The 26,060-nt window shown below is 51.9% G+C and overlaps 2 protein-coding genes across 11 annotated transcripts in view; both read left to right on the top strand.

Annotated features, from left to right (window-relative positions):
* Nucleotides 1-18,738, top strand: part of TFCP2 (transcription factor CP2) — a 42,791-nt gene extending 24,053 nt beyond the window's left edge. For 5 of the 6 annotated variants that reach the window (XM_075901696.2, XM_075901697.2, XM_075901693.2 and 2 more), the window contains exons 4-15: nucleotides 660-765; nucleotides 1,975-2,081; nucleotides 2,784-2,936; nucleotides 7,888-7,998; nucleotides 8,671-8,759; nucleotides 9,322-9,400; nucleotides 10,205-10,298; nucleotides 10,472-10,562; nucleotides 12,703-12,806; nucleotides 13,877-14,019; nucleotides 15,670-15,721; nucleotides 15,896-18,738. In XM_075901696.2, coding sequence (XP_075757811.1) covers nucleotides 660-765; nucleotides 1,975-2,081; nucleotides 2,784-2,936; nucleotides 7,888-7,998; nucleotides 8,671-8,759; nucleotides 9,322-9,400; nucleotides 10,205-10,298; nucleotides 10,472-10,562; nucleotides 12,703-12,806; nucleotides 13,877-14,019; nucleotides 15,670-15,721; nucleotides 15,896-15,933 — 1,167 coding nt within the window. In that variant the 3' untranslated portion in view covers nucleotides 15,934-18,738. The remainder of the gene's footprint in view (nucleotides 1-659; nucleotides 766-1,974; nucleotides 2,082-2,783; nucleotides 2,937-7,887; nucleotides 7,999-8,670; nucleotides 8,760-9,321; nucleotides 9,401-10,204; nucleotides 10,299-10,471; nucleotides 10,563-12,702; nucleotides 12,807-13,876; nucleotides 14,020-15,669; nucleotides 15,722-15,895) is intronic. The other variant, XM_075901694.2, reaches the window with a different exon arrangement.
* A 2,553-nt stretch (nucleotides 18,739-21,291) lies between these two features.
* Nucleotides 21,292-26,060, top strand: part of CSRNP2 (cysteine and serine rich nuclear protein 2) — a 32,468-nt gene continuing 27,699 nt past the window's right edge. For 2 of the 5 annotated variants that reach the window (XM_075901692.2, XM_075901687.2), the window contains exon 1: nucleotides 21,292-21,453. The gene's annotated coding sequence lies outside the window, so the exon portion shown is untranslated. The remainder of the gene's footprint in view (nucleotides 21,454-26,060) is intronic. The other 3 variants (XM_075901690.2, XM_075901688.2, XM_075901689.2) reach the window with 2 other exon arrangements.

Below are 26,060 nucleotides of genomic sequence, written 5' to 3'. Positions count from 1 at the left end.
CACCACAGCGGAACACCAAGGTTTTCTGGGCGTGGGGTTTTATAGGTGCCGTCAGGCACTCAGTATCACTGGTCTGTGCAAGGTGCTCCCCAGCAGGTGTGGGCTGCGCTGGTCTTCCCAGCGCTCCACCAGAACTAAAGGCCTAATGGAAAATCAAACCAGCTAAGACTCCACAGCTTCCTTGGTGCTGGAGGATCTCAGGCCCCGGCTCGGGTCTGACGGTTGAGTGCTAAGGAAAGGGAATGTGGTGGTAGTTGCAGCCCTCTTTGGAGGGGAACTTTGCATTACACTAAAGTACCCCGTCCTCCCCCCACCTACTGCTTCATGTCATGTCATGGTGAATCCCCCAGAGCAAGAGTATCCTAGTGTGGAGTATGTGGGAGGAGAGGTAAATAAAGAAATCCTTGAACCACTTCCCATGAGTGCCCTGCTAGGGAAGCACGGGGAGAAGAGGAAATGCTGCCTTGGGGCTTGTCCCTCACTTCACGGGCCTAGAGAACTCTTTATTTTGCTCCTTCGGCGTCTGCGTCTGGCTCTACGCCACGCCCGTTCTCTCTCCCTGGGCTGGTGATGCAGGGAAACCCCGCTGCCTGCGGGATATTGAGCCACTTAGTGATTGTTGTGGGACCGCACACAGGGCGACTGTCTGTTCCCTCTAGAGTATATTTCGAGTGGTGTTTCACGACCGGCGGCTGCAGTACACGGAGCACCAGCAGCTCGAGGGCTGGAGGTGGAACAGGCCTGGGGACAGGATCTTGGATATAGGTGAGTGCCTGCAGCAGCCGGGAGAGGGCACGAAGAACAAATGTGGCTGTTGTGGTGCAGTTCCCGGAGAGCACAGAAAGGGTTCTCAAGCAGAGGCTCCTGGGGGGGGCAGCGAGCAGGTTTCCTGGTCAGTGTCGGACTTGCAGGGACCCAGGGCAGAAAGCCAAAGCCCTGTTGCATGGGATTGAAGTCCAGGGCCCTGAGCCCCGCTATATGAGGCTGAAGCCAAAGCCTGAGCAATGTAGCTTTGTGGGGGGCCCTGTGGCAGGGGGCCCTAGGCAATTGGCCTGCTTGTTACTCCCTAACCCCGGCTCTGGCTTTCACATGCAGAAAACCCATTATTTCGCTACAGGTGGGTGGTGGGGTTTTCCCAGCATGGTGGGGCGTGGGGGCTCAGGAAGCAAGGAGTTGAGAACCCCTGTGCTAAGTAACCCAAGATTTATTGTTTAGGCAGGAAGAGGGAATGATGCTGCTTTGCTCTTGAGAGAGGGTAAATTCCTGCATTTAGCACCGGCTGTTCTGTTTTGAACATGACCTCCCCCACCCTTAGCCCTTAAGGAAAAAAACACTAGTGCATCAGTGCAGACAGGACATGGCTTAAGAGCAGTCAGTCTCCCTTGTTGTATGTCAGCTGCCTTCACACCTCTGTAGTATACACGTTTGCCTAGCGGGTGTCTCTGCCTCCCTTGCCACCGCTGTGTTGCAGGCTGGGTCCGAGGTGCATTGTCAGGGCTGGGAACGGGGAAGCTTGCACAGCATCTGCCTAAACTAGGTGGCTCTCCAGGAGGGTTAAGCAATGGGGGCTGGAGCAGCTCCAGGCCTGCTGCAGGCAGGGGGCTGCTTCAGCCCTGCAGGGCCTGCCACGGACAGGGGCTGCTCCATCCATCTGGAGCAGCCCCTGTCCACAGTGAGCCTGGGAGTATCGCAGGCAGGAGCTGCTCTGTCTGAGCCGGAGCAGCCCCTGCTGTTGTGGGGGGAGGCACTTCGGCTCCCCCCCATCGGTTAAACATCACATTTAAATGGGATTTTACGTCCCTCATCTCCAGCCAGGCTGCTCAGTCTCTTGATTCCTTGCACACAGAACAGCTTCCATGGCATTCCCTCCGCTCTGGTTCCTGCCGTGGCAGTGCAATAGCTCGGTACCTCCGGAGGGCCAGGCACAGGTCCCGCCTCGTGCTTGCTCTCTGAGCGTGCGCTCTGCTTCCGCAGATATCCCGATGTCGGTGGGGATCATTGACCCCAGGGCAAATCCCACGCAACTGAACACAGTGGAGTTTCTTTGGGATCCTTCGAAGAGGACGTCCGTGTTCATCCAGGTAAGAGGCGCTGTGGGGAACACCCGGCTCCTGCTGCTGCTTAGTCTTTTGCGGCAGCCCAGGGCAAAAGCGAAGCTGCTGTAGGAAACGGGGCTTTTTCCTGGGTCCATGCGTAGTAGCCAGCTGTGTTTGAGGGGCTGGGGAAGGGCGTGCCCAAGAATGCCATGAAATAGGAAGTGCCTCTGAGCTATAAACCAGTGAAGCTACTCGTGCATTTGGCTCAGATTGTCAAGGGCATTTAGGTATCCAGCAGGATTTTCAAAAGCAGGTGAGCTTTGTAATTCCTATTGAAATCAATAGGACCGGAGTGCCTAATTTGCTTTGAAAATCCCTCTGCGTCCTGAGAGCTTAGTGAACCTGGCCCTTTGGGCCTAGAAGACATAAACTGGAAAATGTGGGGGTGGAATTTGCTAGCTGCTTTCCGTTCCAGTGATCTCCGGGGATCATCTGTAACCCATAATAGGCTGGGGAATCTGTAGGCAGAAAGTGAAATACTTACACACCCCGCCCCCACCGGCGTTTTGTTAACTACTTAATGTTCCTGCTGTCCGATGCATTTCCATCTCAGGCCTGCAGGGCATGCGCGCAGCTGCGCGGGAGAATTTGGAGGAAACATTTGGCTTCGAATGTTTACCAGGCATGTTCTGGTGGCTCAGAGCTGGAGCTCTGCTAATGAGGCCTCTCTTGGGTGACTCTTCTCAGGTGCACTGCATCAGCACGGAGTTCACCATGAGGAAACACGGCGGGGAAAAGGGAGTGCCCTTCCGCGTGCAGATCGACACCTTCAAAGAGAACGAAAACGGGGAGTACACCGAGCACTTGCATTCTGCCAGCTGCCAGATTAAAGTCTTCAAGGTACCGTATGCGCTGTGGGCATAGCTTGCTGAGCGCTAGAACCAGACACACAAGTCCCCCTCCACCTCGCCTGTGAAACCGTCGGGGAGCAGACCCTGCCTGACAGCCGCCTCCACGAATGTTGCAGGACAGGGCCTTGCTTTTGTGCGCCACAAACGTTGCTCCTTGCTTGTTGTAACGAGCACCTGCTAAACACCTTTATCTAGGCAACACAACTCGCAAGCTAGAATAGCCTCTGTGCTCTAACTAGACTTTGCTTGCGCTGTCTATCTAGTCCCGCTCCTGCCCGTGGGTTCGCGCCGGCCCGAGTGCAATGCATGAGTGTAATACAAGGCCAGGAATTGGATCAGAGGTTAAATATCAACCTAAGCCTGGGAGTGATGGGCTGATCTGCCCTTAGCTTTTGAGTAAGAGGAGTCAGTAAAGCATCAAAGCCTAGGCCAACCCTAGAGGAAAGGCTGCTTGCCAGCAGAACCGCTTGGGTCTGGACGAGATGGCCTAGGGCACCCCTGGGGTGTTTGGGACAAGCGGCACCATCTTAGAGACTCTTTGCTGCCCTATGGGCCCCTCTGCCGCTAACTTGCTGCAAGTCCCCTCTCTGTGCTTGTTTCTCCTGCCTCTTATCTGTTTGGATTGTGAGTTCCTCAGGGCATGGGCTGTTTTAGGCTCTGTCTACACTACAGCCTGGCTCAGCAAAACTCAGGTCGCTCGGGAGAGTATATGTTCCTCCGAGCAGCGTAAGTCACAACAGCATTCATGTGCGCGCAGCACTGTTGATGGGAGAAGCTCAGAAGTGTGTCGCTTCTGCTGCTGACAGAGATGATGTTTTGAGGGCGACCAAAGAGCTCTCACCCATTGGTCTAGCGCAGGGATCTCAGACTCACGGCCTGTAACGATCCGGTCCTGGCAGCCTGCGATGAGGGCGTGCCCATCCCCAGCCCACAAGTGCTGCCACTGCCCATCCTCTACCTCCCCATTGCATCCTGTTTCCCAAGGGACACGGCCTCGGATTACTGGAGCAGGGCGACAGCAGCGGTCGGACCCCCACACACACTGCAGTGCTCCACTTCCCCGTGGCTCCTGCCACTGTGGGGTGGGGTGGCGTGGGGACTGATGACTGCTGCCGCCTTGCGCCATGCTCCCCTAGTAATCCCTGAGGCTGTGAGGACAGAATGCAAGGAGGGGAAGAGGGCGGGGCGGCGATGTGAAAGGGGCGGGGCTTGGGGGACAGGCATGTGTCGTTGTCCCCCCCCCCCCCCCCCCGTGAGATGGGGAATGTGCTCCAGCCAGTAGATGGCCCACGAGCCGTGAGTGAGACCCCTGGCATAGAGCGTCTTCACCGCATGCATGTGCTGAACGCCTAGGCATGGCAGTGCTCCGGCACCACCCTCCGCACGACGAGACACGGATTTCTGTTGGCTCCCCTGGGGGCTACTGTAGCGCAAATCCTGCAGGGCAACATAACCCAGAGCAGCCTGAGATGTGGTATGTGGCGGCCTGTGGGCCAGCTTCTTGTCAAGAGCGGGATTGGGCGCAGCTTCTGTGTGTAACCCTGGGAGACGTGCTCGCAGATGCACATAATTCCAAATTCCCTTGGAAGCCGGAGGAAGAGCCAAAGGTCTGCACGCCAGGCTTCAAGTTGGTACATGCCAGCACAGAGGCATAAACCCTTTGCAGGAGGGTTGGCTGGTTGGACGGTCCGAGGGCCTCTCCAGCTCGTGTCAGAATGAGTCCCGATCTTCGTGCACCTACACCCCCTCTTGCTGGCTGTGTGAGAAGCTGCGGCTGTTTTTCCTCCCAGCAATCTCTGTTTGGGCTGCTGGGTGAAGAGGCTGCTCCCATGCTGAAGTCTAAATAACTCTTCCCCCGCGAGAGCTGCTGGGAGACAGATATCCCAGGAAACTCTTTGGGACTCCACAAGCGGCTGAGAACCTGGAGAGGGGTCCTCATGACGTGGTACCAGCTGGATCTGCTCGCACGGTGCAGCCGCTACACCAATAGTGCAAGCATTCTTTGGGCCGCAGATGATAGGAGTGCCGGGCTGTCACTGCCGGAGAGTCTCGGGACATTCTTACCCGCAGGGTTAGTGGGACGGGGAGCAGAAGCCTGGCTGTGTTCAGAAAGTGGCTTCTGAGGGCTTTTAGCAGGCTCTTCCCCGTGTGGAATTCGTGTCGTCTCCCCAAACCTCTGCGGAGACCCTTGCCACAGACGCCAGTGGGGCAGAGCGGGGCTGTGTCGCCAGCCAGTCGCTGTCTGTAAGCAAGGGGCCGGGCAGGGATAGCTCAGTGGTTTGAGCATTGGCCTGCTCCCATTGGCATAGGAGTGTCTTCATGGAAGTGCTTTTCAGTGTAGACACACAGCAGGGCTTACACCTGCGTGGCTGGCTTCTGTAAAGACCTGCAACCGTGGAAAGCGAGCACATCGACATCAGGGCTTCACATCTGTGCAAGCCTGTTGGTGCAGCTGGGCCAGAACAAATATCTGCGACCCAAAGCAGGCCTGCGAGAAGCGGGCGAAAACACCTCCCAATGCAGAAGGAATTCCAGCCGTCGTTCAGACCGCTTGAGCTATGTGGTCTAACAGCTTCCACTGTCTGGGCCGTGGGTGTGCACGGGCGTGCGTGCCGCTCACCTGGTTACCCTGATGGCAATCTACAGGAGTTGGCGGCAGAGCATTTCACAACATGCGGGAGGGGCGGTTAAACGAGTTGCTTGGAGGGGGAAGCAAATCTGGGAAAAGGGGGAACTGAAACACTGTGAAATCTTGTTGTGAAGAGCAGTGTAGCCAAAAGAACTGGGTGACCCATTGAATTCACTGCTGATACTGTGCTCAGACCAGCAGCCCTTACGCAATACCCAAGTGTTGGGAAAGTACTTGGGCTGTTGGCATGCAGAACTCGGTTCATCTCCCTTCCCTGGCCATTGTTAGCTAGTCTCAGCCAAGGAGTCATTTGAGAATTACTCCCCCAAAGAATTGCAAGTCTCGCTTTAAATCTCTCCATAGATGAGAGAGAGAGAAGGGGGAGCAGGGAATCTAACTAGTCTCCTAAAGCAATTGCTTAAGCCCTAAGTTGCAGGTAGGAATACAGAGCTCTTATTTAGCGCTTTTCATCGGGTCTTGGAGCACTTTACAAAGGTGGGCAGAGTCATTGTCCCATTTTACAGATGGGGAAAACTGAGGTATAGGGTAGTGAAGGGATTTGCCCAGTGTCAGAGCTCGGAATAGAACCCAGGTGTCCTGATTCGTCATCCAGGGCTTTATCCCTTAGACTGGGGTGGGTAAAATACAGTCCACCGCCAGATTTGGCCTGCCCACGGCCCAGTGGGCGCCTCGGGCAGGCTTCCCTGCCTTACACATCCCGGCATGCCACTCAAAGCAGCTGGCTGCAGGGGCCACGTGCTGCGAGACAGGAGCAGCACATGAAGCCGCTATCCCGTTCCCCACCCTCCCCTCATGAGCACGTGACTCCCACAGCTGGACACGTAGAGCGGCATGCAGGGGCATGGCTGGGAGGGGGGCTTTGCACGCTGCTCCTGCCCCAGCACAGTCTCGCAGCACCCAGAGGGCACATGACTCCTGCCACTGGCCACTTTGAGTGGTCTGCAGGGGCATGGCAGGCAGGAAGCCTGCCTGAGGGTCCCACTGGATTGCTGGCCAGAAGGTGCCAAATGTAAGTCCATGCCCCCCCCACCCCCGGGCCCGAACCTGCTCCTGGCACTCCACCCTCTTCCGCACCCCAACCCTGCCCCAGGAACCTCCTCCTACCTTAGGTCACAACCCAAACCCCTGCACTCTGCCCCAGGTCCCAACCTCCTCCCAGACCCTGCATCCCCTTCTTCAGGTCGGAATCCTCTCCTGGACCCCGATCCCCTGGCCCAACTCCCTCCACCCAAACCCCACAGCCTCTTCTGCACCCCAGTTCCGCTACCCTAAGCTCCTTTCTGCATCCAGCCTCCATCCCTGACCCTGCACCTGCTCCATTAATATCCTAGATGAGTGCGGCCCTTGACCACTTACCAATTTCTTGGAGTGTGCCCCTCCCCCCCGCATAAATATTCTTGCCCAGCTCTGCACTAGATTTTCCTGCCTCTCACCGTATTGGTTGGTTTTACTGCAGCAGACTTAACCCAGAATAAATCTGCAGCCCCCGCCACCCCTTTATAGAGCTCATGGGGCCAGTACGGCACCTTGGTCCTTGTCTAATTCCTTTCCGAGCGATTTTTCATGTTCTAGTTCAGATGTTCTGAACTCCCTTAGGGGGCGGGTGGATCGGGGTAGGGAGAACACATCTAGCACTATGAAAACTAGTCTCTGAGGCTGTCTACACGGCACATCAAGTTTGAATCAAGCTATTCCGGAATAGTTATACCGAAATAGCTTATTTCGAAATAGCACGTCTACGCTGCAGGGAAGCCTCAAAACGAGTCCGAAGCAGGCTTCCCTAGTGTGGACACGCTACCTTGATTTAAAGCCCGAGGAAGCACTGGGGAGAAATTACTTAGAACGGCCTGGTGAGGAGCTATTTTGAAGTAGCAGCAGTGGAGCCGCCACACACGCCCTATTTCGAAATAGCTATTTTGGAAGAGGCGTTATTCCTCGTGGCATGAGGTTTACAGAAGTTGGAATAAGCCGTCCGTTAGTTCGATGTTATTTCCAAATGACGGAATTGCTGTGTAGACGCTCACATTATCTCAAAATCACGGTGCAGTGTAGGCACACCCGAATGCTCTGCCCGTAGCAGCCCAGCGCCCGTCCCCTACAGCGCCATTGGCAGTCTGTCCCAACTCAGGAACTAGAAAGGGTCCCCTGCGCTCTGTCAACTTTTCTCTTCCATTCCAGTTTCCTTCTGGCTCTGTGTAGCCAGTGTGAATCTAGCTCTCTTCCTGCCTCTGGCTAGCTCACCTCCACGAGGCCAGGCGTTTGTGATCTAACCAAAACGTTGGCCTTCCAGCCCAAAGGAGCAGATCGGAAACAGAAGACGGACCGAGAGAAAATGGAGAAGCGAACGCCTCATGAGAAGGAGAAATACCAGCCTTCCTATGAGACCACAATACTCACAGAGGTAAGACTTCTTGGACGTGCAGTACGTTACTGGAACTGGTGATCAGCTTGGTTAGGGGTGACAGCGTCATTCCACACACTCCCCAACTAATGGAAGGGTCATCATGAACTGCTTAGGCTGTTGGACTCACCCAGGCAACAGTGTGATAAATAGCTAGATAGGGTGCGAAATGGTTGGCCTATCCAGAGGCAGCGCTCTCATTCTATGCTAAACTGTAGATCCCTTGGGAAGTGCTTCTGTTGAGCATTTGTTTAGAGTGAATTCTGGGGTACTCCTCAATTTCTGCACCTGGTTCCGACTGCCTGATGTGCGCATCTCAGCAGCTGGTACCGGGGAGACTGTTCAGCAAACACACGCAGTGCCTAGGAGATGTGACTCCAATGCAAGAGCTCGCTGGTTTGAATATTGTCACTTTGGGGGCATCGAATGTGCTTCCTAGGGTCAGTACTGCCCCCGTCAGTAACGCAACAGTGAACAGGCTTGGTTCTGGACTGCTCTCTAGACAAACCTTTTGCAGAAAATGGGCGTAGTCTGCACTAAACCGAGTTGATCGCAACGTTGCCTGCTTCCTAGAAACCAGTTCCAGCTAAAGCAGAGAGACACCAGGGTGTAAAAGTTTCCCAGGAAAGTCACAGTGTTGTTTGCATCTCACCACTGGGTTTTCCTTTCTAGTGTTCTCCATGGCCAGAGATCACTTACGTCAACAATGCACCATCTCCTGGCTTTAACAGCTCCCACAGCAGTTTTACCATTGGTGAGGGGTAAGTGCGGGCAGCGAGAACTCTCTGGCTGACGGTCCTCCACGTGTAGCTTCCCTGAGGGATGGGAACATTTGAATCGTCTGATGACCTTACCCTAAATAACTGCTGGTTCCAATGTCCTAGGAAGCCAGGGCGTCCTATTAAAAGCCGCTAACGGCAGCAAACGGGAGATCTAGGCGGCTGTTCAGTCTGATCGCTAACCTCTCCTCTCAAATGGCAACTGAACGCGCGTTTATGGAGCTGCTCCTGCGTCCAGTCGCCCGCCTTCCCCAGCACGTGTGTTTGCTCACGCAGTGCTGTCTGTTGGTTGGTCCGCAGGCTGTTTCGCTTCCATGCCAATGGCATCGACACAGTCCGGTTGCTGTTTGTTACCACCCGTGCCCACGGATTTCTGAGCGCGCTTTCTCAAACGCATTGCGTGTCCGGAATCCGTGTAGAATCCGTGACGCCTTTTGTCAGTGTATTTTAGACACGTCCGTTTGAGCTGCACTGACCGAGAGGTGGGGAGGAACAGATGCCCATCTCATGGTGTGTGGGGTTTTTTTTCTCTCTCAAAATCTAGAAATGGCTCTCCAAACCACCAACCCGAGCCACCTCCTCCGATCACAGATGTAAGTCCCACCTCAAATCTTATGCTTGTGGTAAGGATGGTGTTAATCCTATTTTCTAAATTTACTGTTGGAAGTTTGTGGGTTTCTAGGTGACTATGTTCAGGAGCTTGCTGGTATGCTGCAGTATGGGGTCTCTGGGCTTGTCTACACATGACAGTTAATCCGGAATAAGGTAGGGTATGACTTTAAAGCGGTTTAACTCTTCCTGGTTAACGTAATGTGTGGACACTCCGATTCCAAATGAGTTGAATCCACTTCAGAGAATTCGGAATAAAACACTCTGACTCCAGAAGAACACCCACATGCAATGTTAATCAGGAATAGCTATTCCGGAAAAATTCCCCGTGTAGACAAGTTCTCTGTCTCTGGGCTGGCTAGTTTTCCCTTGGATACATTTCATAGGCCTTTTTAAAGCCAGACGGGGCCATTATCATCTTGGGGCCAAAGAAGCTCACCAAATAATTTCCACATTAAGCCCATAACTTCTTCCTCAATGGCCCCTACTTGGTGAGAGATGATCTAGAGTGAGAACTCTCTCCTGTACGGTGATGCCTTCCAAAAACTGAGCAGCTGGCCTGTTGTGACCTCTGCGTTATTGTGCTGACCCGCATTAGCTCATTGTTTCCTTGTGCGTCCTCTTCCTTCCCTCCCCCGCAGTGTGTCTGTAGTCGCCCGTCTGTGCTCCTGAAATTGTAAGCTGCGTGTTGTGTGTTTGTACAGGACCCCAGGCCAGGCCTCGTACCGTAGAACAGTAGTCATCTAGCTGACCTGTGCTAATGTTGGCTTTCGGTTGCCTCTTCTAAGGAAAGTAATAGTTTTGTTCCCGCGCTGCAGAACCTCCTGCCGACGACGACGCCTCAGGAAGCCCAGCAGTGGCTGCATCGAAACCGTTTCTCCACTTTCTCCCGGCTCTTCACAAACTTCTCAGGTTGGTGAGGAAAGCCCCTCTCTGCTCTCTTCCCCATCCCGTTGGCTCCCTCGGGAGTCCATCCTGCGGCCGTCGAGGCAGATTCGGCGGTGATGCATTGCACGGAACTCACCGCCATCTCCACGCTCTTCCCCGCTGGCGACCCATGGGCGCCTGGCTGTGTTCAATTCCAGGTGCAGACTTACTGAAGCTAACCAGAGAAGATGTTATCCAGATCTGTGGCCCCGCAGATGGCATCAGGCTCTTCAACGCGTTAAAGGGACGGTGCGTAACTTGTAAAAGCTGGGAGCCGGTGTTGGTTTTTATGCCCCACAGAGCAGTGGCCACGGGATCGCTGCTTCCCTATAACTCTTGCACGTTTTGGGCATGGCCTGCCTTAGAAACGGTGGCTGGGATAGTTCTAGTGGGGCTCCACCGAGGGTGGAGATTAGGAATGTTGGAATGTAACCGACTAACCGTTTAACTGGTGAGCTGATGCTTATTGGTTAATGGTGTTGGTTGCATTCAGCCAACCCACTCCACTGCTGGGGTGGGGCTTCACTGCAGAGTTTATACGGCAGAGCCTGCCGTATGTGTGTAACCACTGAGATTTTCAGCAGTGACACGGTTACCTATGGAACCAAATTTAACAGACCTAGTGGAGATACAGTTTCTCCCAGCGAAAGGACTTTCTTACCAATACAGCCACGTCTGCATTAGGGCTTTTGCCATCAGAGCTACAGGCTCACAAAGCCCACCTCATTGCATCCCTGTAGACCAGGCCTCTGACTTCTCCGTGCATTGCTGTCATCATGCCCAGTGCTTCAGTAAACCCTAGACCAAGGAGGACTTCTGCGGCGTGACCGGGTAGAAATATCTTGGCTACTTTCATTCCAAAACCTTGAGGAAAAAGCCAGGGATTTGTTGATAAGCCGAGCACAGTTAGGTGCAAAATCCTCCTTCAAGAGCTGGCCTGGAGGGTGGGGATCCAGTTCAGAAAAAGCAAAGCCTGTACAGGTGAAAGCCAGAGAGAAGTTGCTGAGACACTTTGGAGCTAGAAGGTCCAGGATTCAGATCTAGGCACTTGTGGCTCTCTTGTGGCGGAGGGAGGGAGCCTGCGAGAAAATTGGTAGGTCATCTGGATGAGTGGGGAGGAAAGGCGTAGGGAGGAAAACAGTGTTCTCGAGGAATTGAGGAGTTCTTTGCCTCCGTTTTGGGATAGCACTGAGCTGTCTGCCGTGGATAGAACAAAAGTAGAAGGGAGCCAAAGACGGAGCAAAAATGATTAGCAGGCCCGCTTCCACCTGGGGAAAAGTTGAGTTTTGTTGAGAGAGGACGGCGAGGGGGATGCAAGGCAGGTAAAACATCTGGGGTAGAGAAGCTAGAGCAGATGCTTTCTGTGTCAGCAGGAGAGTGTCCATGCTGACGCTCAAGTCGAGGAAACGGATTGAACGACACAAGCTGCATAGACACAAGCGGATAGTGGAGACCATCCATCAGGGACATTCTGTGTTGTCAGGCTGGAATCCCAGCCAGGGAGATCCAGGTTTCTCAAGGACTCTGCGCATTTGGGTGCTGAGCAATTCTGAGCATCCAGACTTCTGTTGCGGTTCCTGAGCTCTCTTGAAAATCTGGTCCCAATCGTGGGCACGGGACAGTTGCAAAATCTGGCCTCAGGTGGCAGGGGGTCGGAAGAAACGTCTCTAGTGGGCATGTTTCTCTGTTAAGGAGCTTTCCATGCCTCTCCATGGGACTAGCTTGCCATCCCTGAGAGGGAGTGTCAGGGAGGGTCAGCGATGGTGCAGGCATTGCGGCCAAGCAGAGGGACATGGAGCTGCTGATGCTGGGTTACTAATGTGTGTGTGTGGGGGGGGGGGGGGGGGGAGAGGGTGGATTTCCAATAAGGTGCAGGGCAAGTGTTGGCGTGAGCATTCCAGAGAATTAATGGACCAATCTCGATGGCTGTTGAGAGAGCATTCCAGCCTTGTCCAATCTCGTAGCTGGCTCGATTCAGAAAATGCAGCACCTAGGAACATGGCCAGCTTCATCTGCTACTTATGCCAGTGTTCTCCATTGCTCTTGCCGCAGCTTCGGGTCTCCCTGGCTTAACCCCCAGCCTGTCCACTCCCAGCTGCTATTCATCCCACTTAGAAGGGCAGTTGTCCTGGCCCGTAATTGGCCCCACGGCTAAACGCCTCCTGATTCCTTCCCGGCACCTGCCCCTCTGCTTATTTTCATGTTGTCTCCATGCAAGAAAACTTGCCGAGATCTCCCTCGGAATTCTGCTTGAAGGCTGGTCTGGGTGTCTGGCTTTCTGCATGGAGAAGCCTGAAAACTGGTGCATGGGACCTGAGTTTGAGGAAAAGTGCTCATGATAAACTCAGTGGTGCTCACCTGTCCTGCCTTCCCTCCCTCCCTCCCGCAGGATGGTGCGGCCCAGGCTGACCATCTACGTGTGCCAGGAGCCTCAGCAGCTGCGGGATCAGCAGAAGCATGAGGATGGGGAGTCAGCCAACAGTACTTTCTTTGGTAAGAGTTTCCAGAAGGAGTGACGTGCTTCCTCCCCTCGCATGCTGCCCCTGTACCCCAGGGCTGTGGGAGCTAGGTGTAGGTCATCTCAGAAGAGATGCAGTGTGCTCCAGTGGGTAGCGATCTGGACTGGGACATGAATGACCTGAGTTCTAATCCTGGCTTTTTCACGTTGGGCAAGTCGCTTCCTTCCTGGCTCTGTTTCTGTGTGCTTCGAGCTCTTCGGGGCTCAGCTCATCTCCCCATCAGTGTTCAGTGGGCAGTATAATGGGATTCAGTCTCAGCTGGTGCCTCCAGCCTTCGCCGTCACGCGCATAATCTCACAGAGGAGCATGCAGAAATTGTGTGGCTGCCGGCCTCCGTTTTCAACTGCACTTGCTCAGGCTAGCCTCTACCATTGTGACGTTTCACTACCAGAGGGCAGACGGTAACCCAGCGGCAGCAAGGAGGCCGATCGCTTCCCCCCACAGCCAGCCATTGATAGGGTTAGAAGGAGGGTTCTGCTAGAGGACTCCCTCATTCCCACCTGCTGGTTTTCTCCTCGCCCACCAAAGCAGTGACGGCTGTTGGCACGGTGCCTATGCTGGCCTGGTAAATGATTGCTTGTGTGAGAATCCAGCAAGGCCGAGACACAATGAGTGACCTACATTTCTGGAGCAGCCTGAGGCCAGCGTATCTGCTTTCTGCATTCTGGGAGAAAACCGCAGAGTCAGTGGGCTCCGTCCTCCCTCCTTGTCACTGCTCCAGAGCCCACATGCTTCCCCATGTCCTATGAGGTGATGGCGCTAGGATCCCAAGGGGGCTCGTCAATTGCGCTTTGATTTCCTTGGGCTGAGTGGAAACAGCCGGGAATGGGGCAGAGTCCCGTTTAGCCACCGTTACGGGTGCTGGAAGCTCTTTGGGGTGTGCAGCGTCCTTTGGTTCTGTTTGTACAGCACGTAGCCCAGGCGGGCCGTGATCTGTGACCAGAGCGCCTACGCACTCCTGCGATATTCCGCGTATTCGGGCAGCTCAGGCTTTATTGCAGTCGGTGCTTCGGAAGCTAATTGCAGCTCGGGTCCCTGTTGTAGTGTATCATGCCATCTACCTGGAGGAGCTGACGGCAGTGGAACTGACAGAAAAAATAGCCCAGCTCTTCAGTATCTCCTCTCGACAGATCAGCCATATCTACAAACAGGGGCCTACAGGAATACACGTCCTGATCAGCGACGAGGTACGTGCCTCTTGGCGCCTCGCCTGGAGGGATTGCCGTGCCATGGCGGCTCAGTCGCTTTAAGTCCGTGGCACATCTGGTCTGGTTCTCTGATCTCTGTCATGGGCAAACGTACTAAGGATTCCAAATAGACAGCAGTGGTTTGACTATTAACCCTTTCCAAGTAGGGGGCTTGAATTTACTGTGGTATGACAGCTGAGAACACACATGCTACTCGCGTTCCTCCGTGTCAGAGAACTTCTCCTCCTCCACCCAGCCCTACAAAGCAGGTGTTAGCCCCATTTTACAGATGCCAAAACAGTACCCAAATACAACCCTGGGGGGGGGGGGGGGGGGAGATTCCTGGCTTCCAGTCCTGCACTTAAGCCATGCTACTTAAGGTCTGATCCACCCAGTGTTTTAAAGGAGAGTTCGAATTGCCCATTTAGAGTGGGTTTCTCCGATTGCTTTGTGTGCAAGGAGTCTGAATCTTTGTGCAAATAAAACTCCTTTGAATCACTTTTGCAATTTAAAGGAGCCTTAAAATTGGCACCTTTTCACTGTCAGAGCTGGGAAGGAGCCTTGGTGTAAATGAGTCAGGCTCACAGTGGAGTATTCTCCTAACTGCTGACCCATCCTGTCTACAGGCAAAGCACTGAATGAGCTCTCAGATCCATCGAACTCCTGTGGGAACCACACAGCCCTTGCTTCCCAGAGCAGCTGAGCTGCTAGGAGAGGCAGTCAGCTGCAGCCTGTGTGTTACCCAGGGACAAGGCTGCTTGAGAGGCTACGATATGAGATGCCCAGCTGGGCTTGCCACCTGCTCAGACCACTCATCTAGTGCTGGCCCTAACCGGGGAGGGGGGAGGTAGGTGCTGCACTGCAGTGGTTCCTGCCATCAACTTGCAGCGCAGTCTCTAGAAGAGTGAATGAAGCTTTTAATCGGCGCCTCCCTGCTGGCAGTGGGCTCTCACGTTCGGGACGTGCCGCAGGAAACAGAGCCTCTGCCCTGAGTCGAAAAATAAATGCTAATGGTCCTGGCCGAATGCTGCCTGTCCAGCATATCAGAATATCGCCACTCCCCCTCTGTTGTAAGCAGACTGGCACAGGGCAGCCGGCCCTTACAGGAAGCTGAGCCTCAGACCATCTGCGACAGGCTTGTCCCGTCACCCCAGGCGTCGACAGTGAGACGTGGCACTCCGCCAGGCACTGCTGGTCCCTGCGGAGAGAAGGGAGCTTGAGAGAGAGTGCTGGCTGCAGCTTCCTAGGCTTCTACCTAGTCGTATCTCCCTCCCTCCCATAGCTGGGGAAGCAAGCGAAGGGGAATTGGGGCCTATCTACTCTTAGGGGGCCATCATGTGTGTGCGCTTCACACTGTCTCTCTGAGGATTTGGGGTGGAACTTCTGTGCTCACGTCTAGAGTCCTAAAATCTACTCTTCTCTTTGTCTGGTTTGGTTCTGTTGCATTTCAGAGACCTCTCCCCCGGTAGGTGGGAGGGAGGGGCAGTGTTACTGCCGGTGTGTTCTGTAAATCCCAAAGCACTGTAGCGACTGAGAGGCCGTGAGCTCTTTCATGCGCGCCATTGAGTAACTGCTTACGTGAAATGTGAGCCTTGTTCCTAAACTCAAACGCTGGCTAATGGATTCAACTGATTTCATGGCTTCTTTCAGATGATACAGAATTTCCAAGATGAATCGTGCTTTGTCCTGGACACAATGAAAGGTAACTGGATTCATTCAACGTGCCATTATAAACCAGTCTGTGTGCCTCTCCCTCCTTCATTTCTCTTCTCCAACCACTTGTTTGGCAGTCTTGGTCTAGAAAGAGGCACACTGACTTTCACCTTCTTTCCTTGTCTTACTGGGGAGGTCTTACCCTGCTCTGCTTTCTTTGCAGCTGAAACCAACGATAGCTACCACATCATCTTAAAGTAAGAGGGAACTGGACTAGGAGAGCCTGTAGCCACCTCTCGTCACACACAAAGACCCTCGCCTGTTGCACAAGGATGCAAGCAGAGATCGGAAAGTCACGGCAGGCTTCTGTAAAGATCCTGATCTTTGTTGTTACTGCGCTGTACCTTCGGGCAGGTGACGCCCTGCCCTGCCCTGCCCATTGCTCTTCTGGCATGTAGCCTGCTGCTGATGCTAGTGCACTGCTTAACCTCTGACGTTTAAAATGGAAGTAGTTGCAGACGTGAGGCTAAACGGGCCAGGTTGCGTTGTCCTTCGCTATTGATAGAAACTTACCTTTGTGTCTTATGGGTTTAATGATAAGTGGGTTACACTTGGAGGGGTGTTGGCTTCCGTCACGTGCTGGAGCCTTGCACGTGAACATCTATTCTAATAACTCAACCCAGCAACCTCTCTGGCATACACAGCAACCCCTCAACCCCTTCCCTCCCTTCACAAACCTTCCAGCTGCACTGGGGGGCAGACGGGGACTACTTTTTTTTTAAAGCTTCTCTTTGAAGTTGTCAGACATCTGCATTTTAAAGGTGTTATTCTCATTCCTCCAATCCCTGTTAGTTTAGTGTGTCTGTCTGTCTGTCTGTCTGAGACAGTGTGATTTGATCCTAGTTCTCTCCTTCCTGTCAAGACTATCAGGAACTCCAGTCTCATGGATTTATAAGGTCGCCCTCTATATGGACGAGTGTGGCTTGACTCTTAAAGCTCACATGACTTTGAGGAAAAAATGAAATTTGAGGATGAATTAGCTAATGATATGGTCTGTTTCCCGTATGACTCTTTTTTTTGTTTGTTTGTTTTGTTTAAAAACATAAAATTCGTGATCTTTGGGGTGGAGGGGAAGTGAAAAACCTCTGGTGCACCTTCATTGGCAATGGGTGACATTTCATCGGCATATTGACTTTTATGTCTCATTAACCTGGAACAGCCGGGAACCAGCACTGAGAGAGATTTACATAGCAAGAGCCTGCAGGCTGTGCTTAAAGCTACTGACAACTTCATGATGCCAAAAAGCCTACATATAGATTTCCAGGACAGCAGCTGCTGGGTCTCTTGGGCTTAAAAAAACCCCTGCTTTCTAAAACAGATGCCTGAGCATGTGTCCCCTCTTTGTGAGAGCACCTAGTATCACTTGAAAAAAGATGCCCTAAATAAAAAGCAACTTCTAATAAAGCGGGGCCTGGATTGATATTTGCCCAGGATGTCAGGTTTTTGAGTAAATAGATGGTTTTTATAAACAAACATGAAATATTTTTACAAGAAACATAATACAAAGCAGATGTGTTCAGATGATTAGGTTATGACATTAGCCATCACCAGGCAGGAAATGCCCGGTTCTGAGTTGGATCAGAAAAGGCCTAGCTAGTGGGGAGGTAATGTTGTGCATGTGCACGTCTGACAATCGTATCTTCATAGTTTCAAACAGCTGGAATACTGACTTCTCCTCTTAGAACCCTAACAAACCTCTCTGGTCTCTCTTCCCCCCTGCCTCCATTCATGGGAATAGCCTACAGATGGCAACCATGATGTATCTGTTCCAATCCCCCCCCCCCTTCCCTCTAAATATGATGGCTTCCGTAGATGCTATTTAGTGATGCGTCTGTGAGCCTTTATCTCCCGGCTGGATTTGAGATGATGAAACAACTCAGCGGAGGCCCTGCATGAAAGGTGCTGGAACTCTTTGCTCCCAGTTCCTTTGCGGAGACGTGTCAGTGCCATATCTTTGGCGTCACTGCGGGTGAAGAGCTAGAGATGCTGAACGAGACATATCCCCTCCAGGGTGATGGCGAGTTGCTTTTCAGGACGATATGAGAGAACATGCTGTTTTGTACCTGTCGTGGGGACAAACAGAGACTTCGGGACAGGCTCAGTGTTGCCACCCAGGGCCGAATTCGCTTAAATGCCAAAGTGGTGGTTTTCCCCTGGGTTTTGCTTTAAAAAGACTCTGAAAGCCCCTTTATATCATGGCCTCATTGTGGACAACACCCAGCATTCTCCCTCTACCTGACTTTTGGATGGCGTATGTCCTATTTGTCACGTTTGAATCTTGAGCTGAGAGATAAACACTCTGAAATTGCTGTGGCTCTGTGTTGTGTCGTGGATCTTTGCTTAATAAACGTGGAGGCCTTGGCCACTTAAATCAATGAGGGTAAAGAGGCCAAGAAAAGCCTTAAAACAAGTTGGAGTAATTTCACCTGCTTTCTCTGCTGAAGATCAGCATGTGCTACTGATGAATTGGAAGGACTGTGAACTCTGCATACAGAGGTGTTATGCTTTTGGCAACTGGCCTTTTTGTATCTGTTTTACTACATCAGTGATAGATTGGGAAGATACCTGTATTTTAATCTGGGTGGGGGGTGGGTTCTTGGCATGCAAGAGGCACAATAGAAAATGTACAGTAGTGACAGACTTGTTGAACTTTTTGTATCGATGTTTCTGGGTGCATACAGATTCTTAATTAATCCATTGACTGAAAACATAAACTTAATTGTGCATCTGTATTGTTAGCCTCCAACTGCTCATTCAAGAATCCCTCAAGAGTAGGGTGAGAGGGCGGATCAGCCAGAGGTTCACCTCTTCTCCCCCTGAAACATAATGGCCAGTACTGGAAATAAAAGGTAAAATAAAGGGGAAATCGAAATCCCCTTTGTCAACTGCTTCTTTGCCTGAACAGCTTCATTAAATCAATCACTTGACTTCCTTATAGCTAAGCACTAATTAAATGGAGAGGAAAACTTCCATGTGAATTGAGGCCCAAATTTGGATTTTTTTTTTTTAAAAGAGCAAAAATTGTTTGATGGTCCCATTCTTCATCCGCTGGTAGGGATAAGTGACAGTTACTGAATATGTGGAAAAAGCTAGTGGCATGCTGTGTACAAAATTCCTTCATTGAAACTGGGCCCTCGCTTGCCTCCCTGGGCCCTGTCTCATTTGACACCGTCCATCCAATGTGCTTCATATTTATATTGTGAAAAGGTTTTTTTTTTTTTTTTTTTCCAGACTGATTCCTACTTGATGGAAAACAGTGTTGCTTGTTGTCTTTCTGCCTGCCCTTTTAAGAACAGCATTTAGTAGTGTACTTTAACAAGTAGAGCTAGAAATAGGATCCCTGGAGACAGAATCCAGTTGGTGTTACGTGAATTGAAACGTGCCCTCTACAAGCTCTATAGTGGACTGGAAAAAAACTTAATTCAGTGTCAGAATTGGAATCTGCTGGAAAGCTTTTTTTATACACAAACTGATTCTTGTTTTGATTTTTTTTTTTTTAACTAGGCTGAAGCTTAGATTCTACAACAGCTTTTTGGCTGAGTTGCCCTTTGACGACCCCCCCCCCCCTTCAGGCTACAGCTGCTCGCTATTTCTGAAATAAGGTGCTTTTGCCTATTCCTGCTGGTTTTGGCCTTTCTAATCTCATGTCTAGACTCCTCTGTAATTCCATTTAGGCCACCTCATTTCTTCCATCTGTATCTGAATTTACCCAGAGCTCAGCAGTTGGGTTTTTTCACTGCAGTTGGTCCCATTATTTATCCTTACTAAAAACTCAACCTCAAGTTCTGTTCGTAAGATACGGTGGTGGCTTAAGCGTAAATGACCTATCCAGGTCATAAATCTCTTGCCCATTTTTCTAAACAGATTTTTGCTGGTCTTAGAACTCTTCAGGGGATGAGCTCATATCATCCTCAATGTAGAGTTTACTCTGACATTTTTTTTTGTGGAGTCACCGTTTTAATCTTAACTTTCTGTTCCTTACATCTGGCTCCTTCCGCTTTTGCTTCTCCATCCTTGTTGCTTTTTGTAACCAGCCCATGATTGCTGTGGGGTTTAAACCGTAAAGATTGTGTTTAATGGTCTGGTGGGCTTGGTGGGCGTTGTATGCGGAGTGAATGAGAGAATCGTTTCCCTCCTGGAGACCTCAGTGACTGAAAATGCACCCAGGCTTCAAGGACACTTCTGCTGAATGCATCTTTACAGCACTGCACATACTCCATCCGGTGGTTATCAAGGGTATTACATCACTCAATGTTTTGTACTCTTTATACATGAAGGGTGAGTAATATTAAATCTAAGCTAAGAACCTTTGCAATAAAGGGAATTTATTTTGAAAAATTGGAGACTACACCAGCCTTGTTCCTTTGAGCTGTCCTTGCACGCTCTTGCTGTGGGCAGACAAAGAGCTGTGTTCCACAGAAGATAGTCAAGGAAACAAAGCAAATATTGTTTTTTAGTGATGGCTAAGTGTTTTGGTTTTGTGCAACTACTTCCCTGGTTGGTACTTTACAGTTGTAGAATAGCAAAGGCTTTGACTTCTTCCTCTCTATGCCTAGCTCTCTGGTTCTACCTTTCACAATATGCCTTGTCAGAGTTGCAGCTCATAAGAGTGGCCATAAAGTGCCAGGCTAAAGGTCAATCTAGCCCACTGGCCTGTCTTCTGACCGCAGTCAGTACCAGGTGCCTTAAAGCTCTGGGATGTGAATATGATAGTTTACATTTAAAAAAGCTTTTTTTGCTTTTGCTTTTTGATAAAATGAAAAAGCTCCTGGCAGTGGCACCGCTGGGCAAAGCTGGACTTTGTCACTCTAGTCTAGAGGCATCTCTGTGCCATAGCAAAAAGCTGTGATGGGGGCTTAGTGTTCACTGTAAACTGTGTATGTGGGGGGTGGGAGCGATTCAGCTGCTGTCCAGCTGATTAGCAAAGTACCCACACCACCCAGAGTCAGCAGCATGTGTTCCTATGGGAAGCGCCTGCACGTGCCTGGGTTGCACATAACAAAATTGATCTGTACGGAGATGGAAGAAATTAGAGGGAGCATTTTTGCACAATGCAGTTCTTCAGCTCTCCTCCTGCAAGCCTAGTTAGTTTTTAATCAGAAGGCGCAATGCTATACCGTCCTCCCCTGAGCCCTGCTTTTCCCTTGCCGTGGGGAAGCTGCCTGTCTCCTAGTCCAGCAGCTTCCAACCTTTATTATATGGCAGCCCAGCAAACTCATTCAGAAACTTCTGGTTGCTGGGCACTGAAACATTTGCATATTCATGATGGTAATTAATGTTAAACGGTCCCACGTTGTTTTACGCTCTGTGCTCTCGCAATACATCTTGTCTTGCCCATCCCATCCATCTCTATGGGGGAAGGGCTATGCCTTGGACTACAGCTCCCAGCAAGCCCCTCCTGGGAGACTCCGTTTCCCGGCGGCCATTGCGGGAGCAGGGCCGCGTGGCCAGGACTCCATTTCCCAGGCTGCCCCGCGCCCGGGCTGAGGGGCGGTCACGTGCTCCTGGCTATATAAGGGGCGGCGCTGCGCCGGCAGCCCCATTGTTATCGCGGAGCGGAGCCGGGCGGGTGTGTCCGGTCAGAGCCCGCGAGCGCCGAGCCGCCCCCGCCCCGCCCCGCCCGGACCCTCCCCCCGCCCCCCTCGAGCCCGGAGCCCGCGCCCCGCCCTGCAGCCCCGCCAGCGCGGGGAGGAGGGAGCGGCGGGGAGGGACCCGCAGCCGGTGAGTGGGGGGGGGGGCGGTTCCGGGGGGGGTCCTGCGTCTCCCCGGGGGGGGGCTTCCCCCACGGCTCCTGGGGGGGGAAATACGGGGGGGCTCCCCCTCATGTCTCGGGGGGCAAAATACGGGGGGCTTCCCCTCACGGCTCCTGGGGGGGTAAAATATGGGGGGGCTTCCCCTCACGGGGGGGGCTCCTGGGGGGGGGGGCTGGGGGGGTAAAATATGGGGGTGTAAACTATGGGGGGCTTCCCCTCATGTCTCTGGGGGGGGGGGCAAAATACGGGGGGGCTCCCCCTCATGGCTCCTGGGGGGTAAAATCCAGGGGGTGTAAACTATGGGGGGCTTCCCCTGATGCTTCTGGGGAGGTAAAATATGGAGTGGTCGTCCCCTCATGTTGTCTTGGGGGAGCCAATACGGGGGGGGGGGTTCTGCTCACATCTTGGGGAGACAGATTGGGGGCATGTTCCCTCACATCTCCTGGGGGGGGGGCTGTAAGGGCCATTAGAGGGTATAGGGCGTCCCCTCGGGTGGGGCGATCAGATGGTTCCGGGGGGATGGGCAAGGTGACCATGCTCTGCTAGGTGCCTGTGAGGGGGCTTTGTAATGGAGGGGTCCCTTCCTCCTCCTCCTCCTCCTCAGATGGGTGGAGTTTCCCTTTTGCTTCCTCCCCGCCCCCCCTCCAGACAGCTCTTTAGTATTCAGGGGTGATGTGGGGCTGGCAGGGATGTCTGTGGAGGGGCAAGTGAGATGGTGCCACCCCTTGCGCTGTGGGCTGCAGCGTGGGGCTTCTGGCGGAGTAAGTTTGGGGCTATGCTCCTTGAGTTGGGAACTGGGAGGGAAGAGCTGTAGGGGTCCTGGTGGCTGATTTCCTGGTCCAGGGTCTCTTGGAGACATTGCAGTTTTGGTTGGTGGGGGGAGGGAAGGGACAGGAAGGATGGTAGTTTGTGACTTTTCTGCATCCTGGTAGGAACTTGGGGTTACTGAAGCAGCCCGGTGTTGTATGCTGGGAACAGGCTCATGGTGACTGGACCCATTCTCTTGTAGTTGGTGCTGGAAAGCATGTCTCCTCCCTGGGTAAGGTCACAGAGGGGCTAGAACTGGCCCTTCTGGAGACTTGTTCAGCCATAGGAGCCTCCACATGCTCCTCCTCCCCTCTGCTTTCCTTCTCACTGTGATATGACCAGGGGCGAGCTGTCCCCTCCGTTCCAGCTACTCTTTCCTCTTCTGAGTGTGACATTTATCCCTCCACCATCAAGTGAGGAGAACATCAGTAAAGCCCAGCAGAACTAGCCCAGTTTCTGACTCTGTGACCTTACGCTAGTCCTGCTTGAAGTGTGGCCGGGAAGGAGGTCGTGGATGAGCATGGATTTCCCTATCTGGCAGTAACCCTAATGCCCTCAAAGTCTTTGGAAAATAATCTTGATGCTCACCAAGACACCATGGCAAATCAAGCCTTAAAGGCCTGGTTCTGATATTCAACTGGCCTCTGTGAGCATCGGCGTGTGTTGTGGGTCACACGTTTTGCAGATGAGCTTAGTTGTGCATAGGAGGTTCCATAAGCATCTCCAAAGGCATTGCTAGCATTTGTGAAAGATAATATCTTGGGGGTGCATCTACGCTAGGGAGAATTTAGGCTTCTATTTGCCACGGGTGGTAGCAACCATAGAAGCCAGAGCTGGGCAAGATGTGGGTCCAGGGCCAGATCTGGACTGCAGACTGCATCTGGCTGCTCTCTATTTATATTCTGTTGCCTGTGCCATCAAAAGTCTAGGTGGTGGATCTTATTTAAATGGCTAGTGGCTCCTATTCACAGGGCTACCCCAGCTGGGGCCAAAGCTGCAAGCCCTTTGCTGTGTGTTTAATTCAAAGCCTCTGGCCCCAGACAATTCTGGAGGGAGGCTAGTCACCAGCCCTGCAAGTTCCACCTCGGGCCCTGTCCCTTCCGGGGGTGGAGCCAGCCTGTGACCACATACCAAAATTCATTAAACGGCCACCCCTGTAAAAATGATTGCCCACCCCTGATCTAGGCTATAGTGTAGATGGGACACAGGTAATTCTACAGCTGTCATTTTGCTACAGTGGTGAATATAACTAAATCTAGGCCTTGACTGTGCTGTAACATTCACCATTGCTACCACTCGTGGAAAATGGAGGGGCTGTATCTTCCATGATCTGATGTGAATCTTGTGGCTCTTCATTCTCCCAGAACCTTTTGGTTTAATGGACAGACTGACTGAGCCCAGCCCTACTAGAGGTAGAGCGTGGCTCCTGCTGAAACAGAGAAAAATGTAGTGTATAAAATAAAATAGCCACAAGTCTGAATGGCTGACACTGGATGATAGCTGAACCCAATGGGGAATCCTTGATGACTGGCTTGTAAACCGCCTGGGCAATAATTGCTGAACTCTTCACGTTTAGGAGGAAGCTGTCACTTCTGCATTGTCTGGGAGATTGTCTCATCACAACCACAAGTCTCTAATCTGGTGTGTAATTAACCTATTTTCTGTGGCTTGTTGACGTGCGTGTTTGATGACACTGCCCTGGCTGCTGTCCTAGTCAGCTATATAGAAGCCATTTGGGGACTTTGCTGGGTTCTCTGTTCTCACTACACCTCAGAGGTTAGACTTGGATACACATCCAGTCAGATGGTGATGGGAACCTCAGTGGTTATTCACATTCTTATTGCCAACCTCTAGTTTGATGCTCTCAACTTCTGCACAGAGCTTTTCATGCTTTATTGTCTCCCCCCCCATCCCCCAAAAAGCTGACATGGCTACCATACAGACTCTATTCTAGCCAGTTAAATAGAAGTTGATGATTGAAGGAAGCTGCTTTTGAGGTACAATCAAACCCAATGCAAATCCCTTTCCTGTGTGTATATATCAAATACGTTCCATAGGCTTCTTCTTATGATGTATGGCCTTGTAAAAAGCTGGAGGTGCTTACTTGCCTTTAGGAGGAATGGTTGGCATCGGGTTAGATTCTTTGTGGCTGCTATTTTTTCTCTGGCATTGCAATCATTTCACAGTGTTTGGTGTGTATTGTGCCTTCCAGTGGTGTATAATCTAGACTCACTGGTATGCTGGAGATGTGTAGACGACACCGATTTGTTTGGCATTCACTGAAGCAAGTCACTTTGCATTTATTCTGAAACTGCTTAGATGGAGTATCAATTACTCTGCATGCTGGCACAGGTATAGAAATGGGTCGGTTTATATTGAATGCAGCTACTGACACGTGGCCAGTGAGGGCTGATGTAGTGTGTGCTGCTTAGTAGCTTTCGCTGGTGTTTGTGGAGGTCTCTGGAGTAGTAGGTATTCACGGCTCGTTCTCTGATTCTCAGCATGTTTCACTGTTCTCTCTCTGACATCAGGTTACATCAGTGGGGTGTGTTACTCTGCAGTGATGGAGCCGTATCATTCAGGGCAATGTTATTCCTGCTGCATAATTGGTAACGAGTGAGATCATAGTCTGAGATCCTGGGTGAGCTGAGCCTCCAGCAGTGGGGTGAGAGCCCCATTCTCTACAGGCTTCAACCTGGAAGAATGTGAGCCTTCCTTGCCCATTTGCGCAAAAATTAAAATCCCCCTTAAAATAGATGCCAGGAGCAGCCTCGCTTCTCTCAAACGAATGTAAAAGCACAGACTAGTTCCTGGTCTTATTGGCTATTCCTCATGTGTTAGAGCTGCCTTGGTTGAAGAAAATTGGAGTTTTAACACTTAACAGCATAAAATGGGGCCTTCCTGAATTTCTGGATTGATCTGATTGAGCACAATCCATCCTTAAAGGTGCCCTGTAATACCTAGAGCAGGAGTGCCGAGTTGATTCTGTGAAACCAGGATGAATTCCACATCTAATTATGATCTGCAGAGCAGACTAAATGTTGAGGCCTGTGTGTTGTCCTTGAGCCACAACGGGGCTCCCACTGATGTCCGAGGCAGTGTGCAGAACAATGTGGAACTAAAAATGTAGCTGTCGTGTAGTGTTCAGTGCCTTGTTGGCATAGAGAGCATCCCCTACGATTCCAGCTTTCTTCCTCTTCCTTTCTCTCCTTCCTGCCCTCTTCAGGAAACTCTTTCTTTCCCCTTCTCCATCTATCTGTTAAAATGATCAGCAGTGAAATAAAGTGCTGTCAGCATTGGCCTCTAGAGTTAACCTCGGAGACTGATACAGGACAGGGAGTTCACACGTCTCTAAATCGTTATTTTTTCCAGTGATGGTCTCGATATGTATTCAAAAGTGGGTTCGCACGTGCGCCATGCACTGAAGTCAGAAGGCTTCCTTTAGAGACGTTACATTTTGATTAATCAGCTAATCGAGTAATCGATGGAATTTCCATTAATTAGTCGATAAGGGGGTGTGGGGCGCTTGCTATCCTGGCTGTGCCTCTGCCTTAGAAACGCAGTAAGAGCCACCTGCAGCAGTCCCCGCTCGCACCAGGTCCTGATGGCTGTGCCTCTGCCTTTGAAATATAACAAGAGCTCTGTGCGACTGCTTCAGTCCCCTCTCATGCCGTTCCCCCTGTGCCTATGCCTCCCCTGTCACCCACCCCCATTGGAGACAGTGCTGGGGGGGGGCTGGCTTTTTAGCTGGCTCCCCCCAACACTGGC

Source organism: Pelodiscus sinensis, chromosome 31 (assembly GCF_052426305.1).
Source record: "Pelodiscus sinensis isolate ZL-2025 chromosome 31, ASM5242630v1, whole genome shotgun sequence".
NCBI classification, from domain to species: Eukaryota; Metazoa; Chordata; order Testudines; family Trionychidae; genus Pelodiscus; species Pelodiscus sinensis.
This window is presented reverse-complemented; position numbering and strand designations above follow the sequence as displayed.